The 18,066-nt window shown below is 42.3% G+C and overlaps 1 protein-coding gene across 5 annotated transcripts in view; it reads left to right on the top strand.

The window, feature by feature from the left end:
* The window catches only part of LOC135512540 (mitofusin-1-like), a 28,414-nt gene extending 10,502 nt beyond the window's left edge, over positions 1-17,912 (top strand). For 4 of the 5 annotated variants that reach the window (XM_064934666.1, XM_064934665.1, XM_064934664.1 and 1 more), the window contains exons 7-18: positions 2,667-2,774; positions 4,226-4,379; positions 7,588-7,655; positions 9,230-9,351; positions 9,618-9,744; positions 9,982-10,086; positions 10,297-10,399; positions 10,992-11,227; positions 14,347-14,514; positions 14,866-15,062; positions 16,372-16,506; positions 17,013-17,912. In XM_064934666.1, coding sequence (XP_064790738.1) covers positions 2,667-2,774; positions 4,226-4,379; positions 7,588-7,655; positions 9,230-9,351; positions 9,618-9,744; positions 9,982-10,086; positions 10,297-10,399; positions 10,992-11,227; positions 14,347-14,514; positions 14,866-15,062; positions 16,372-16,506; positions 17,013-17,082 — 1,593 coding nt within the window. In that variant the 3' untranslated portion in view covers positions 17,083-17,912. The remainder of the gene's footprint in view (positions 1-2,666; positions 2,775-4,225; positions 4,380-7,587; positions 7,656-9,229; positions 9,352-9,617; positions 9,745-9,981; positions 10,087-10,296; positions 10,400-10,991; positions 11,228-14,346; positions 14,515-14,865; positions 15,063-16,371; positions 16,507-17,012) is intronic. The other variant, XM_064934668.1, reaches the window with a different exon arrangement.
* The last annotated feature ends 154 nt before the right edge of the window (positions 17,913-18,066 follow it).

Genomic DNA, 18,066 nt, shown 5'->3' with positions numbered 1-18,066 from the left:
ACAGCTTGTACCCAATTGTCATATTGGAATGATGCCTCTTTAATCTAAGGGTATTTCATTTGAACTAAGTGTGAGAATTGGTATGTGAACTGACAGACTAAAGGAAGTGTTTTCTTGTGAGGAAGGAGAGGTTGTTTTCTTTCCAATGCCTGTTATAGTCTAGGATAGGGCCGTCTCCATTTTGTCCAGCACTCAGGACCAGCTCTGTTTGTCTGCAGAGGCATTCACAGAATGTCAGGGCACATAGTCAATCACCGAGCTCGCTCGTTATCTGTGCCAAATCACTCTTTGACTAAGCACCCTAGGATACCCAGCCTCTGTTTAATTAAATCATAGAACCCTATATATTTGAAGTACTCTATATAGTAGAAAAGCATTATTTGACTGATAATACCTTGCTCTTGGACAAACACTGTCTTATTCAAGTGAATGAGCACTTGTTCTAGCTAAGTTTAGTTTTTGAATGAAACTCAACTGTTTGATAAACAACAGACAATAACAGTCTTTCAATGAATGGAGCCCTTCTCTATCGAATTAGCCAATGACCTATCTTTGTGACACTTGACAAAAGCCCTTGGCACATCTCCTTCCCGTATAGTCTGAGTCAGTGTGTGTATACTACACGTTCCCTATTGTATTTGAGTGTTTATGTATGTGGGTCACCTACACACACAGAGTGTATGTACACAGTACATTGGGACACCTTATCTCTGAATTGTGGCTAAAGGTTAAACACGTGCCGCAGTCTGGTGTAGTCGGTAAAGTTTTAGACTCCGGACCACTCATACGTCCTTGGCAACCGGGTTTTCGAGCCCCACCTCGACCAACTGTCTGTGCCCTTCCTGTCTGTGCCTCCTCCTCCAATATCTATCTACCAATTTCTCTTCCAACTGTCCTGTCAAATGAAATCAATAAAATTCTCCTTATGATATATACAGTGCCTTGCGAAAGTATTCGGCCCCCTTGAACTTTGCAACCTTTTGCCACATTTCAGGCTTCAAACATAAAGATATAAAACTGTTTTTTTTGTGAAGAATCAACAACAAGTGGGACACAATCATGAAGTGGAACGACATTTATTGGATATTTCAAACTTTTTTAACAAATCAAAAACTGAAAAATTGGGCGTGCAAAATTATTCAGCCCCCTTAAGTTAATACTTTGTAGCACCAATTTTGCTGTGATTACAGCTGTAAGTCGCTTGGGGTATGTCTCTATCAGTTTTGCACATCGAGAGACTGACATTTTTTCCCATTCCTCCTTGCAAAACAGCTCGAGCTCAGTGAGGTTGGATGGAGAGCATTTGTGAACAGCAGTTTTCAGTTCTTTCCACAGATTCTCGATTGGATTCAGGTCTGGACTTTGACTTGGCCATTCTAACACCTGGATATGTTTATTTTTGAACCATTCCATTGTAGATTTTGCTTTATGTTTTGGATCATTGTCTTGTTGGAAGACAAATCGCCGTCCCAGTCTCAGGTCTTTTGCAGACTCCATCAGGTTTTCTTCCAAAATGGTCCTGTATTTGTTTCCATCCATCTTCCCATCAATTTTAACCATCTTCCATGTCCCTGCTGAAGAAAAGCAGGCCCAAATCATGGTGCTGCCACCACCATGTTTGACAGTGGGGATGGTGTGGTCAGGGTGATGGGCTGTGTTGCTTTTACGCCAAACATAATGTTTTGCATTGTTGCCAAAAAGTTCAATTTTGGTTTCATCTGACCAGAGCACCTTCTTCCACATGTTTGGTGTGTCTCCCAGGTGGCATGTGGCAAACTTTAAACAACACTTTTTATGGATATCTTTAAGAAATGGCCTTCTTCTTGCCACTCTTCCATAAAGGCCAGATTTGTGCAATATATGACTGATTGTTGTCCTATGGACAGAGTCTCCCACCTCAGCTGTAGATCTCTGCAGTTCATCCAGAGTGATCATGGGCCTCTTGGCTGCATCTCTGATCAGTCTTCTCCTTGTATGAGCTGAAAGTTTAGAGGGACAGCCAGGTCTTGGTAGATTTGCAGTGGTCTGATACTCCTTCCATTTCAATATTATCGCTTGCACAGTGCTCCTTGGGATGTTTAAAGCTTGGGAATTCTTTTTGTATCCAAATCCGGCTTTAAACCTCTTCACAACAGTATCTCGGAACTGCCTGGTGTGTTCCTTGTTCTTCATGATGCTCTCTGCGCTTTTAACGGACCTCTGAGACTATCACAGTGCAGGTGCATTTATACGGAGACTTGATTACACACAGGTGGATTGTATTTATCATCATTAGTCATTTAGGTCAACATTGGATCATTCAGAGATCCTCACTGAACTTCTGGAGAGAGTTTGCTGCACTGAAAGTAAAGGGGCTGAATAATTTTGCACGCCCAATTTTTCAGTTTTTGATTTGTTAAAAAAGTTTGAAATATCCAATAAATGTCGTTCCACTTCATGATTGTGTCCTACTTGTTGATTCCTCACAAAAAAATACAGTTTTATATCTTTATGTTTGAAACCTGAAATGTGGCAAAAGGTCGCAAAGTTCAAGGGGGCCGAATACAAGGCACTGTATATATAGATTTTTGAATAAAGGTTAACACAGCTCTTGGATATTAGTAAGGCTGTTTCTTTGTTGGTGCGCTAACTATTTCTGACCATGCATTTTTTTGTGTGTCCTCCAGGAGAAGCATTTCTTCCACAAGGTGAACGAGAAACTCTCCAAACCTAACATCTTCATCCTCAACAACCGCTGGGATGCCTCGGCCAGCGAGCCAGAGTACATGGAGGATGTGTGTCTTACCAACAATAACGGGGCATTAATACATTTTTTGAAAGTTCAGAATAGAAGAGTTAGCCACTGGTGCTGAAATAGGGTTGAGCAGTATCAAGATTTTCATACCTTTTTATTCTGTTCCTGTACCGTACCTGGGCATATGGTATTACCGGCAGTACAGACAAGGGGATGCTATTTAAAAAAAATACATGCAGTTGAAAGTCAGACGTTTACATACACTTAGGTTGGAGTCATTAAAACTTATTTTTCAACCATTCCACAAATTTATTGTTAATAACAAACTATAGTTTTGACAAGTCGGTTAGGACATCTACTTTGTGCATGACACGTAATTTTTCCAACAATTGTTTACAGACAGATTATTTCTCTAATAATTCACTGTATCACAATTCCAGTGGGTTAGAAGTTTACATACACTAAGTTGACTGTGTCTTTTAAACAGCTTTGAAAACTCCAGAAAATGATGTCATGGCTTTATACGTTTCTGATGTGCTTATTGACATAATTTGAGTCAATTGGAGGTTTACCTGTGGATGAATTTCAAGGCCTTACCTTCAAACTCAGTGCCTCTTTGCTTGACATCATGAAAAAATCAAAAGAAATCATCTAAGACTTCAGAAAAACAATTGTAGACCTCCACAAGTCTAGTTCATCCTTGGGCGCAATTTCCAAATGCCTGAAGGTCCATGTTCATCTATACAAACAATAGTACACAAGTATAAACACCATGGGCCCACACAGTCATCATACCGCTCAAGAAGGAGATGCGTTCTGTCTCCTAGAGATGAACGCACTTTGGTGCAAAAAGTGCAAATCAATCCCAGAACAACAGCAAAGGACCTTGTGAAGATGCTGGAGGAAACGGGTAAAAAAAGTATCTATATCCACAGTAAAATGAGTCCTATATCGACATAACCTGAAAGGCCGCTCAGCAAGGAAGAAGCCACTGCTCCATAACCGCCATGTCAAAGCCAGAGGAGGCTTGCAAGCCAAAGAACACCATCCCAACCGTGAAGCACGGGGGTGGAAGCATCATGTTGTTGGGGTGCTTTGCTGCAGGGGGGACTGGTGCACTTCACAAATGATGGTGGTCCTAACTGACCTAAGACAGGGAATTTTTACTATGATTAAATGTCAGGAATTGTGAAAAGCTGAGTTGAAATGTATTTAGCTAAGGTGTATGTGAACTTCTGACTTCAACTGTATATTTAGTATTGTTTTATAAAGGATAACTTTTTTAAATGTTTCATTATTTTTATGAAATTCACTGAGGAGAATGTCCTCCCCTTCCTCCTCTGAGGAGCCTCCACTGCCATATATGGCATATACAGTATACCACTCAAGCCTCGAGCTGAAGTGCAAATTACGTTTATGACTCCATGAGAGTTTTTGTTCGTGCTATGTGGTAATGTTGTAGTAATGATGCAGTAACGTTTCCCCCTACAGGTGCGGAAGCAGCACACGGACCGCTGTGTCAACTTCCTGGTGGATGAGCTGAAGGTAATGGACCGGGAGCAGGCACCCAACCGCATCTTTTTTGTGTCGGCCAAAGAGGTGCTCAACTCCCGCATGCAGCGAGCTCAGGGTATGCCAGAGTCCGGTAAGCCCCGCGGTGGTCAAACCAGGAGGCTGTGGGCGTGTCGATGGGTGGGTAGGCAAGCAGGTGTGGATGTGTGTGTGTGTTGATGGGTGGGTGGGTAGGCGTGTGTTTTGGTGTCCGCAGTGGTCAAACCAGGTGTGTATTGTTGTTGGTAGGTAGTAAGGATGTCACACAGTTTTTTCTTAATGTTTAAATGGCCATATTTTTTTTTTGTGTTTCGGATTTTTTTACCAGAAAACAATCTTAAAATTCCATGTGAATTCACAATGCAGCTGTGCTGCTGCCAGCACCGGTCTCAAGCTGCATCCCTTTTCGATGGTTAAGCATTGCACCTGTACTACCATTACTGTTACCAACTCCACCGCACAAAGTTTGCATTTCCTTCTCATTTAACTTCTCAAAGTATTGCCATACAGGATATTGCTGCTGTCGCTCGCCTTTCTCTGCCATTTTTCCAACTGTTAACGACGATGATGTAGTGAGAGTCGACTCCAAAATAATTGATTCCTCGATTCCTTACATGTCGATACCCATGTCTGAGTGTCAAGATACCGGAATCGACTCCTAAGATGATGTATTTTTATAACAGAGGAGACTGATTAGTAGCCATACTTCCGAAAACACAAACACTTGCATCTTTCAGTGCGCCAGTGAGGGATGGAGAGAGCGGGGAGGGGCACAGTATAGGCAGGTCGGCCACCAGGCAGAACTGTGCACTAGGCCTATCCATCGGCAATCAAAATCTCACAGTGCTGTATCTCACAATTTGTTGGCTTGCAATGTCTCACAATTTCAGTAAAACAGGGCCTATCATCAACAAATAGGCAAAATGCAACACTTCACGGTCACACACAGTATCTGCTCATGTGTACGGGTTTGATTCACGCTGTTCACAGTGTGGTAGCCAGGTCTGAGTTGTTGCGGAAATTGACCCACTCTGCCTTTTACAGTTAGGCTATAACACAGAAAATACGTTTTGTGATAACTGCGCTGTGATTCAAATTTTGTGGGGGAAAACACTTGAGAATTGTTGTTTAATGTTAAGGATCCCAATTTCATTTACACGAGTACTATATGTTCAGTGGGTAGTGTCGCAGTACTAACAATAAGCATCTTTATTTAATATCGTCATGGTTGGTCACCCCCCCCACCCTTGAGTGTTGGAGCAAACCCCCACAAATGCAGAGTACTATGCAGACCAATGCTCAGTCATGCATCATAGACCAAGCCACTCTGGGTTCATACTGTTGTTATCTGCACGTGGGTTGTTATCTTAACCCCACCTTTGCTTAGTTTCCCAAATGCAAGGATGATTTTGAGACAGCCAGGAGGAGTTAGAACAATTCCTCACTATCTCAGCTAAACCCACCACATCTTGTCTATGTAATGCAGTCTTTAACTCATTTGTCAGCTCAAGCCATCTCCAGTGACCATATGCCCAGATTAGCTGCAGGGAACTAGAGTGGAGCCCATGAAAACACAGAATTAAGCAGAACTGTCCTATTTTGTTAAGTATTAATTGCTCGGTTTGGGGGTGTGTTGGTGGATGTATTAGTGACAGATGGGTGTGTGGCAGGCTCACTCGGGTCAAAGGTTGTGTCCTGCCCACACTGTGTGTGCAGAATGCCTTCTAGGCCTCCCCAAATTAGATCCACAGTGTACTATCTAAACAAAACATCCCCAGCCAAGCTAGAAAACAATCAAACTAAAACTTCCCTATCAACTCTGGCTAACACCACCCTACATGGGATCAAGCCACTTATGCAATCCATTGGCTCACATGCTCCAAAATGACCTTTCGTTTGAGTGTTATGGTGAATGTGGTCTTGTGAGCTCTGCTTCTAGTCTGGCATCTTCTCTCCACCTGGTTATAGTTTATCCACATCCTTTCTAGGTTCAGGGGATGTTTCACTTTTTGCAAGTTTGATCTTATTTTCAACGTACATACCTGTTGCCGTTTCATCCAAATTGTGTTAGTTGGTTTAGTTAGTAGATTCTCATGGCCAGGGTTGGGTAGTAATGGATTACACATAACAAGGATTACATAATCTGATGGGGGGAAATTAAGTATCTTGAATCATGCATTCCTGCTTGGACATACAGTATTTCTTGAGTCACACCATTTTAGTACACTTTGAATGAAGCACATTGAATCGGTTTATATAAGATCATTAAACTACAAAAATAAAATGCCTGACCCCACAACAAGGTTTTGGTGCAACCAAATCATAGGCTTGTGGCACCAACTGAAAATGTAGGAGAAAGTTAGTATGGCGGCTGTGTGTGCTCTTATGTAAATTAGAGTATGCTTCCACACTAGTCCCCAAATTGGAAATAGTCATGTTACTAAATTAAATAATTAGTTGTTTCACATTTGTATGCCTGGCTGTTAGAAGTTAAAGTAATCCAAAAGTATGTTACTTATTTTTCAGAAATCCAAAGGATTATGTTACTGATTACTTTATCTGTCATGTAACTGTTACTAGTAGCAAATTACATTTTAAGTAATCCATCCAACCCTGCTAATGGCGTATACCTTTTTGAGAGTGTAGTGGAAATGCTTGTGGAAATGGATTGCATCAGTTAGTGATGTGTTCATAAGCATGGGGAGAGTGCCACTCGTCAGAGCTCTTTCCTCATACCTTTGAATTAGGCTGATCACATGTCCCGGATTGTGCGACAATCCAGCGTTTTGGACCTTTGTCATGCAATCAAACAATTGTTTCCTGCATTTTATCAACAAATTAAAACGACACTAATTTACAGAAAAGGTAAATTAGTCCCATATTTCAGTTAGTCTTCCCATTCATTTGATAAGAAAGGACATTCCAATCTCTCTTTTGCAGTAAAGTTGTGTTTATGACAAGATATAATGATGTGGCGGTACTAAACACTCCTCCAATCAGTGAAATGTAGACCAATGTCATTGCCAACCAATCACATTTTTCAAATGCTTACCTTCTTACAACAGTTACCTACTTACAAAAAGTGGGCTTTAACAAAGAGCTATGAAAGTAAGTAAATAGACTGAAAGATATAAGGTATTTTAAATGTGGTCACCCTACTTTGAATTCAACGCTATCTGATACAACGAAAGTGAACTGTCCTTTTTAAATGGTTTCTTTTTGTCTTAGTTTGTAGCCAAAATGGCTAAGATAATGCTGTTGTGATGTGGTGGTCTTTGTTTGACAGTGTGCTGCTTTCTCAGGTGGAGCTTTAGCAGAAGGCTTCCACGAGAGGCTCAAGGAGTTCCAGAGTTTCGAGAGGATATTTGAGGCAAGTTCTAGTGTGTGCGTGTCTGTTTGTCTAACACCACTCGTTCTCAGCCTCAAACATGGAGATTGTGTTATGATTAAATGCAACGTCTCCAACTCCTCTGAAATGTATATGAAAACCCCCACAGTATGAAGTAATTCATTTCAAATTAAATGGCAGAACTACTTAGGATTTTTTTTTTTCTCGAAATGAAGTGAAATCGGTGTGTAGTTCAGTCAAGCCAAACACCATGGCTCCTCAGTCAAACTCTCTCTCTCTGAATTCTCCTTCCTGGCTTTTGCCAGTGTGACACTGGACTAAGTTTTGGAGCGATCTGGGAGGATGGCCAGAACTGGCACTTATCACATTTATCTTCTAGTGACTAGGGAAAATAAATTGATAGTTATGTCGCAATAATATGAAATTGATATTTGACTCCACTTGTTTTTTTTTGCCTCTATTGGTAGTGCCAAAACTATTTTATTTTTCATCCAATAGTTTGTTCTCCATCTTCTATTTAAATAGTGAGCCAACATGTTTTCAGCACTTTTATTTCCCTGACTGATCAAAACTCATTTTCTCATGCTCTCCCATCTCTCTGCAGCAGACCTATAGTGAGCAATGTTTGGACCATCAAATTGCAATAAAATCACAGTATCGAATGGAAATGCATATAGAATCGCAATACATATCATATCGGCACCTACGTATCGTAAGGTCCCTGGCAATTCCCAGCCCTGTTATCTTCCTCCTAAAGTGACAGAGATTTTCCAGGGGCACCTGCTCAAGCACAATGGTAGCTGCTGCTGTTTGGGGATGTGTGCGTGTGCGTAGAGAAATGGTATAGAAAAGATTTGCAAGAGAGAATATTCCGTAGTTATGCTGCCTCATACCGTTTACCTCTTTATTGGGTCAGACACCTAAAAGAAAAACTGTTGAATAGGATGTTAACCAGATTCTGTCCCGTGCCACTACGGATGTGAGTGGTGAACCATTCTAATCACTCTATCTCTATGATCCTGTGCTGCGAGAGAAACCTCTAGTCTCGACATCCAGCTCATCTCCGAACTACTAGTCTCTCCACCAATCGCGAGTCGCCAAGCCGGCGCCTCAGAACCCCTGCTTAGGCCAATCAATGTGCACATTGCCATCAATCTGCGTCTTCATTGCTGAAGTCTAGATTTGCTTAGGCGAGGATCATCTGTTTCTTTCAGTTACATTTTCATTCTGTTCACCCTGTCTCATGTTTGATTCTGTTGCCTGCATTTAGTATTTTCTGAGTTGTTTTATGTTTTAAATAGTAATCTTCTTTTCTTAGGATTGTTGTTTCTTGTGTTGACTTTTTGTTCCTATGATTTTGCTATTGCTTCATTAACACGTTACTGTGAACCTAGAACCAACGGGGCTGTGGGACTCTTGATACAGAGCTGCTGACGGCAAATGCCATTATTTTTTCCCCCACATTCTTAAATTGCTTCAGCAGTTGTCTATCTTGTCCCCTTTCGTCCCACCACCACTGTGTGTGTCGCCACCCTGTGTGTGTGTTTCGCAGACCCCATTCACAGTGACGTGTGTGCTATTATATGGCCTCGCAGGAGTGTATCTCGCAGTCAGCAGTGAAAACAAAGTTTGAGCAGCACACTATAAGGGCCAAGCAGATCACTGAAACGGTCAAAGCCATCATGGATGCCATCAACATCGAGGCGGCAGAGAAGAGGTGGGTGTCCCCCGTTCCATCCCCGCTCACATCACTCTGTTCTTTCGGGGTGGTCTTCTGTTTAATCGTTGCCAAATGTTCCTGTAGCACTTTTACATTTTTATTACAATTCAATATCTTTATCCAATGAATATTACAATACTTTGGTATCTGTTGTAATAGCAGTTTAGTCATATGCTATGGACATTGGATCGCAATCCGTGTACTTCCTGGTGGAAGCACTGACTTCCTGTGTCTCACCTTACCACTTCCTGTCTGCCGTATAGAGTGGCCTCATTGGAGGACCGTGAATACCAGATGGATCGTCTGGAGTTTGTGAAGAACCAGCTCAGCCTGCTCATAGAGGACATCAAGATGAAGATCAAGGCCATTACAGAAGAGGTGGAGAGCAAGGTAAATCATGCTATTCTAATAACATGAATTTTTTTTCCAATATGTTTGTGAAATATGCCCATCCTAAGCCTCTTAACAGTGCAGGGAAGCACAACTCTGTCCCTCCAGGGTCATACTGCCAACTACAATTTCTGGATTTATTACAGCCGTAACTCTCAATCCATTCCAAGGGTTACCACAAGTGGTGCACATTTTTAAAAATATTTTCCCAGGCACTAATACAACCGTTTTCTCTAGGTGTCTAGCGCCATGGGCGAAGAGATCTGTCGTCTCAACGTGCTAATTGAGGAGTTCCACTCGGACTTCCAACCCTCGCCCCACGTCCTCAAGCTCTACAAATCAGTGAGTTTGATTTTCGTTACACTTAAAGACTGCCACGGCGGACACAGGTCTGCTTTCTATGGCAGCTTCTCCTTGAAATTGAAGCTTTGTTGCTAATGTAACAGAGCATTTAGGTTAGGACCATCATGACTGTGACCGTTCCATGACCATTCCTTGACTGTTCCATCTCTGACCATGTCCTGCGGTTGCCCACCCTCACCCTGTGTACAGGATCTACTGAGCCATATTGAAGAGGGCATGGGCAAAAACCTGGCCTTCCGCTGCTCCAATGCCGTCAACGCCTCCCTGCAGTCCTCCCAGAGAGACATGATCGGTAGGTAGTTGGTGCAGCACGTAACACCACCCCATAAAACAGGCTGTGTTTATGCTAGCCCTGGTCATGATTAGCCGGGTCCCACATCTGTTAATGCTGTCTTGCCAACTCTTATGGTCAAAAGTTGGCATGACAACACAAGCAGATCTGGGTTCAGGTTTGGTCATGACACAGGCTCTTAGGCTCACGATCCTGTGTGTGTGCCCAGGCAACCAGTCATAAAGCAGATTGACAAAGATCTAATGGACCTCTATGAAATTACTTTGAGGGAGTAAACCAATTGGTTGAGGAAAAGTATCCCCAGCGCACTTCTCACCCATTTATTCCTCTCAGATCATTGTGTGTTTAGAGACGGTCATGGAAAGGAAGGCCCTGTTTTAAATCCTACCTTCTTTTATGTAATCTAACACAATTGGGTAGGGGGCCTATTCAGAGGGTTCTACTACATAGCTTCCACTGATCCAGTTCTGTCATCTCTGAGGACTGCAAGGAACAAGGGAAGCAGGAAGTATTTGGATCAAAAGTCATCTAGACGATTTCAGTGATGTCACCTGACTTGTCTGTTTCCTTCCTTGTTTCTCCCCACCACCAGAGAGTCTGCAGCCTCTGCTGCCCCCTGCTGTTCAGGGCCAGATACAAACTCTTGTGCCAAGCCGCAAATTTGACCTGAGCTACAACCTGAACTGCGCCACGCTCTGCTCAGACTTCCAGGAGAACATTGAGTTCCAGTTCTCAATGGGCTGGACGGCACTGGTCAACCGCTTCCTGGGGCCGACCAATGCAAAGCGGGCCCTCATGCTGGTCGACAGGAACTTCCAAGTAACGCAGGTAAGACCGCTACAGGGTGAAGTTTCCCCAACTTACAGATCTAGGATCTGCTTTCCCTCCCACAGTCCTAACCTTAACCATTAGTGGGTGAAATGTAAAAATGTCCCAGGATCAAGGTCTTGGGGCAACTTCTCGTTATTCCAGTAAGATACGAAGGTGAGAAATTATGGGGATAGATACTTTGGTAAAAGGTATGTATGTGGGCACCCCTTGACGTTAGTGGATTTGGCTATTTCAGCCACACCCGTTTCGGACCGTTGTATAAAATCGAGCACACACCATACAATCTCCATAGACAAACATTGGCAGTAGAATGGCCTTACTGAAGAGCTCAGTAACTTTCAACGTATCACCGTCATAGGATGCCACCTTTCCAACAAGTTAGTTTGTCAAATATCTATCCTGCTAGAGCTGCCCCGGTCAATTGTAATTGCTGTTATGTTGAAGTGTAAACGTGTAGGAGCAACAATGGCTCAGCCACAAAGTGGTAGGCCATACAAGCTCACAGAACGGGACAGTCAAGTGCTGAAGTGGGTAGCAAATAAAAATAGTCTGTCCTCGGTTGCAACACTTACTACTGAGTTCCAAACTGCCTCTGGAAGCAACGTCAGCACAAGAACTGTTTGTCGGGAGCTTTGTGAAATGGGTTTCCATGACCGAGCATAACCCTAAGATAACCATGCGCAATGCCAAGCGTCTGTGGTATAAAGCTTGTGGCCATTGGACTCTGGAGCAGTGGAAACGAGAGTGATGAATCACGCTTCCCCATCTGGCAGTCCGACCGACTAATCTGGGTTTGGCGGATGCCAGGAGAACTTTACTTGCCCCAATGCATAGTGACAACTGTCAAGTTTGGTGGATGTGGAATAATGGTCTGTTTTTCATATTTCGGGCTAGGCCCCTTAGTTCCAGTGAAGGGAAATCTTAATGATACAGCATCCAATGACATTCAAGATGATTCTGTGCCTCCAACTTTGTGGCAACAGTTTGGGGAAGGCCCTTTCCTGTTTGAGCATGATAATGCTCGTGTGCACAAAGCAAAGTGCATACAGAAATGGTTTGTTTTTTGATGTGGAAGAACTTAACTGGCCTGCACAGAGCCCTGACCTCAACCCCATCGAAAACCTTTGGGATGAATTGGAACGCCAGACTGCGAGCAAGGCCTAATCGCCCAACATGAGTGTTTGACCTCACCAGTGCTCTTGTGGCTGAATGGAAGCATGTCCTCACAGCAATGTTCCAACATTTAGTGGAAAGCCTTCCCAGAAGAGTGGAGGCTGTTAGCAGCAAACGGATGACCAACTCCATATTAATGGCCATGATTTTGGAATGAGATGTTCGACGAGCAGATGTCCACATACCTTTGGTCATGTCTATGTCATAGCTGTAGTGTGATATGAAATGGGTATGTCATATAGGCATGTTATATGACTAATAGATCATTAATAGTCTTGATGCTGGTCGACAAGAACTTTCAGGTAACCAGAGTTGAAACACATGAGTTAGATATAATACACACAAAACGATATGGATAATGTAGAGTAGACATGTCATCGATACCACTTTTAAAATACAGTTTCAACCAAACCTGTCATTCTCCAATATTAGACCTGTGAACTTATTCTTTCCCTTCATATTCTGGCCTAACTGATATGCTGATATTGTATATTTTGAATTCAAGCATACACACACACACACACACACACACACTGATAGTTCACCAGTGAAACAATGGAGAATTTCAAATGAGCTGGTAGCTCCTTTCCTACAGTACATTGTCCCAATAACATCCCTGGTATAGGATGCAGTGCATTCAGAAAGTATTCAGATCCCATGACTTTTTCCACATTTTGTTACATTACAGCCTAATTCTAAAATTGATGAAATTATATTTTTCCCTCAACAATCTACACACAATACCCCATAATGACAAAGGAAAAACAATTGTAATTTTACCTTAAAAAATACCTTATTTACATAAGTATTCAGACCCTTTGCTATGCGATTCGAAATTGAGCTCCGGTGAATCCGGTTTCCATTCCATCATCTTTGAGATGTTTCTTCAACTTGATTGGAGTGCACCTGTGGTAAATTCAATTGATTGGACATGATTTGGAAAGGCACTAACCTGTCTATATAAGGTCCCACAGTTGACAGTGCATGTTAGAGCAAAAACCAAGCTATGAGGTCGAAGGAATTGTCCGTAGAGTCCAGAGACAGGATTGTGTTGAGGCACAGATCTGGGAAGGGTACCAAAACATTTCTGCAGCATTGATGGTCCCCAAGAACATAGTGGCCTCCATCATTCTTAAGTGGAATAAGTTTGGCCTCCCAGCCAAACTGAGCAATCGGGGAGAAGGGCCTTGGTCAGGGAGGTGACCAAGAAACCGATGGTAACTCTGACAGAGCTCGAGAGGTCCTCTGTGGAGATGGGAGAACCTTTCCAGAAGGCCAAACATCTCTGCAGGCATTCCACAAATCAGGCCTTTATGGTAGAGTGGCCAGACGGAAGCCACTCCGCATTAAAAGGCAAATGACAGCCGACTTGGAGTTTGCCAAAAGGCACCTTAAGGACTCGTACCATGAGAAACAAGATTCTCTGGTCCGATGCAACCAAGATTGAACAAAGTACAAAGAGCAAAGTACAGAGATCCTTGATGAAAATCTGCTCAGGACCTCACACTGGGGCAAAGGTTCACCTTCCAACAGAACAACGACCCTAAGCACACAGCCAAGGCAATGCAGGAGTGGCTTCAGGACAAGTCTCTGAATGTCCTTGAGTGGCCCAGCTAAAGCCTGGACTTGAACCTGATCGAACATCTCTGGAGAGACTTGAAATAGCTGCGCAGCGACTCTCCCCATCCAACCTGGCAGAGTTTGAGAGGATCTGCAGAGAAGAATGGGAGAAAGTCCCCAAATACAAGTGTGCCAAACTTGTAGTATCATACCGAAGAAGACTCGGCTGTAATTGATGCCAAAGGTGCTTCAACAAAGTACTGAGTAAAGGGTCTGAATACTTATGTAAATATGATATTTCCGTTTTTTTTATTTTTATTCATACATTCTCAAAAATGTGTACTTTGTCATTACTGTGTCCTTCCTTCCTGTCCTGTTTAAAGATGACACGCTCCCTGTCCACCACGCCCTCCAGTGGCCCATCCAGTGTGGCGGTAGCACATCCCCAGGACGCCGCGCTCTCCCATGAGGAGCTGATGATGTCCATGGCCACCAACCTGGCCTCCCTCACCTCCCGCACCTCTATGACTGTGGTCATCGTTGGAGGAGTGGTGCGTAATAGTACTCCCACCTAATCTGGCAACCCGTTTGTCATTATAATGGGCTATACAGTACGGACCAGGCTATATACATGCATCCATGCATCTCAATCCATCTTAAATTAAGTGGCAAAAATAAATCCCTTATCTAGACTATTTGATTTATAGTATAGATATATTTAGCACACACTAAAATAAAATATTTTTCTACGAGAGTCCTGGTATATTGTATATGTATTGCTCTATACAGATGTGTAACCAACACAACAGATTAGCTGATTAATATGGGTGCTGCTTCCCATACAGAGTTCCACTACCAAAAAAATGAAACCCACCTCTCTCTTACCCGTGTGTGTGTGCTAGGTTTGCCGGACGGTGGGCTGGCGGCTCATAGCCCTGTCGGCCTCTATGTACGGCCTGCTCTACCTGTGGGAAAAGCTCACATGGACCACCAAGGCCAAGGAGCATGCGCTCAAGCGCCAGTTTGTGGACTACGCCACAGAGAAACTACAACTCATTGTCCGCTTCACCAGTGCCAACTGCAGCCACCAGGTCCAGCAGTAAGTACAGGCTGTATTCTGTATAAATGCCATTTCTGGGAATAAGGACCAGCTTAAAAGGGGAAGTTCACTCTAAAATCTAGGTTTGTTTCTATTTTAAACCAGTTTTGAGTTATCGAAAGTGGCTGACAATCAGTATTTCCATGTTATCAGATCCTTTTGTGTGCATTAGGACACGAGTTTTAAAACTGGGGTCAGTTACTGCAGGTGGTCCTTCAATTTATATTATAAACAAAAACAATATACAGTACCAGTCCAAAGTTCGGACACACCTACTCATTCCAGGGTTTTTCTTTATTTTTACTATTTTCTACATTGTAGAATAATAGTGAGACATCGTCACTATGAAATAACACATGGAATCATGTAGTCACCAAAAAAGTGTTAAAATAAATCCAAATATATTTTATATTTGAGATTCTTCAAAGTAGCCACCCTTTGCCTTGATGACATTTTTGCACACTATTGGCATTCTCTCTTGAAAATATTTGGACATCGTGATTTTTTTTTTCATGACTTGTGTAACTGCAACAGAATACCATCGTGAATACTATTTTTATGTCTCTGCGTCCAGTATGAAGGAAGTTAGCATTGGCTAGTGAAACTACTTCTAACTGGCGTTAGCACAATGACTGTTCATCCGACTCTGGGGAAGTAGATAAATGGCTTCATTGCCAAAATCTCAAACTCCATTTTAATATGGAGGAAATTAGTCATTGGAGCTAATTACAGCTAAACTGTGTAGAATTGCTGTAAATTTGCTTCAAAGCTGCAAAATATTCTCTCAGTTGAATGAAACAATTTGTAGAATTGCTGAAAAATGTGTTTACAACAGCAACATTTTATCTATGGTGCCAAGATACATTTCTAAGTTTACTCTTCCTCTTCCAATGAACTCTGGGGAGGTCAAAATAATGACACTTGTCTACCAAATCGATTCATTTTAATATGTTAATTAGCCTCCTTTTACTTGCCATTTATCATTCACCTACTGATAAGACATGACGTTTTTGTTTATTTTGCTAACGTTTGATGGGTCGCCGGTTTGTCTGGGCCCCTGCTCCCTGCATTAGGACACATCTACAGGCCTCAATCCCAGTACAGTAACTAATGTTTGAGCCTCGTATGTAGATGTTTCTAAACACTCTGGCTTTATGAACCAATTCACTACTGATGTGTAATTAAGTGCAAAAATCTGCTGAAAGCCAAATCTATGCACCTCTTGCTACCTTACTTCCCTCCCATTCCCCTCTTTTCTGTGAAGTGGTGAATAAATAAGTGATAGAGCGCTTTGACCTTTGTTGCCCAGGGAGATGGCCACGACCTTTGCGAGGTTGTGTCAGCAGGTGGACCTGACACAGAGGGAGCTGGAGGGAGAGATCAGCCGACTGACCGCTAAGGTCCAGACTCTGGAGACCGTCCAGAGCCACTCCAAGACCCTCCGGTCAGTCTAGCTACCTCCAATGTCCAGTGTTACCCCATACCTTTTCCCCTTGCATAGCTCTATTGCCCCCCCCCCCCTTAAAAACTGTACATCCTCAATGCATTTGATTTAACATTTTGATGCTTATGGTGCTTTGGTAGTCTGTCCTTCTTTCCTAGAAAAATATATTGTCACATTTTGGCATTTATTCACCATTGGCATATTTTCAACCTAACTTCCATTTCCCCTGAAAAAGAGAAGTGGGAGCTCTACTTGGGTGTCTTTATAAGCTTGCTCTGATAGGTTACTTCACTGTTGGTTGTATTGAGGGTTCAGAGTCAGAGATATGCCCTTTGAACTGAATGTGTGTAGTTTTTTTTTTTTTTTTTTTCACAGCATTAATTTGTCAGAACCTCAACACGGTTCATTTGGATAGGCATTTTCACCTCATTATAATTGGTTGTACATCATTAGTGTGCCAATAGATGTTGGTCTATGTGTAAACATCTTTTTCTATATATTTTCAGGCACAAAGCCACAGAGTTTGAGAGGCAATTGGAGGCTTTTACAGACCAGTATCTGAATCCCCATAAATGATGGACTGGGTTCCTCTCTCTGGCTCTACAGGCTCCCCTAGCGACTCAGTGTCCTAGCAAATGGAATTGACTCCCCCCCCCGACCTCCCCTCTCCACTCAGAGAAAATAGGTCCACCCTCGACAATATTGCTCCTGGGATTCCCCCACCTCCGAACAGATGTTTCTCTAAGAGATTTGTTGAAGTGTGTCCAGTCTTCCACACACTTTAGAAAAGGACTTTGCAGAGAACAAACTGCCCATTAGTTCAACAAACCAAACTGCCTGTAACACAAATACAAACTCTGTGTAACTGTGTGAATCAGTCGTGTGAATACAGTTCCGAAGGTCAGGACATAAACTCGGTTGGCATGAGACTGAAGGTTGGGTGCTGTAGCTTATACATTGACACTACTGCTCTTATAACTGTGAATATGCCTTTCATTAATTCCTGAAGTAAGTGTGTGTGTGTGCGTGTGTATGGGGGGGGGGGGTAGACATGTAGGCATGTGATTTTCATTCAGATCTGAATTTCTTCTGGTTTACACCATTGTAAAAAAAAAAATACAAAAAATAGAATTGTGTGTGTTTTTTGTGAAGGACCTACATAAATTCAGAGGAAATCTATTTGAATTCAGAAAAAAACTACTAGAAAAATTACTAACGTCCGGCTGAGTGTTTTGATAAATAGCATTGTATAACTTCCTCTGCCGTTTCAACTAATTTGACATGTCATGAGAATACATTTGAACAATCTCCACTTTGTAAAAAAGTGTTTTCCTTTCATGATGAATTTGAATTGAAATGCATCCTGATTTACCTGAATCTATTAAAATAATATTCTATGTCATTGATTCTGTTTGTTATTTTACATGGGGTAGCTTTGCTGTAGAATCTCTAATGGAAACAACATTAAACTGAAGACTGCACTTTTACTGAATGGTAGATGGTCAGCATTCAAGCAACTATGTTTGAAAAGTAATTTGCTAACCTCATAAGTTTTTTTTT

Source organism: Oncorhynchus masou, chromosome 24, assembly GCF_036934945.1.
Source record: "Oncorhynchus masou masou isolate Uvic2021 chromosome 24, UVic_Omas_1.1, whole genome shotgun sequence".
NCBI lineage: Eukaryota > Metazoa > Chordata > Actinopteri > Salmoniformes > Salmonidae > Oncorhynchus > Oncorhynchus masou.
This window is presented reverse-complemented; position numbering and strand designations above follow the sequence as displayed.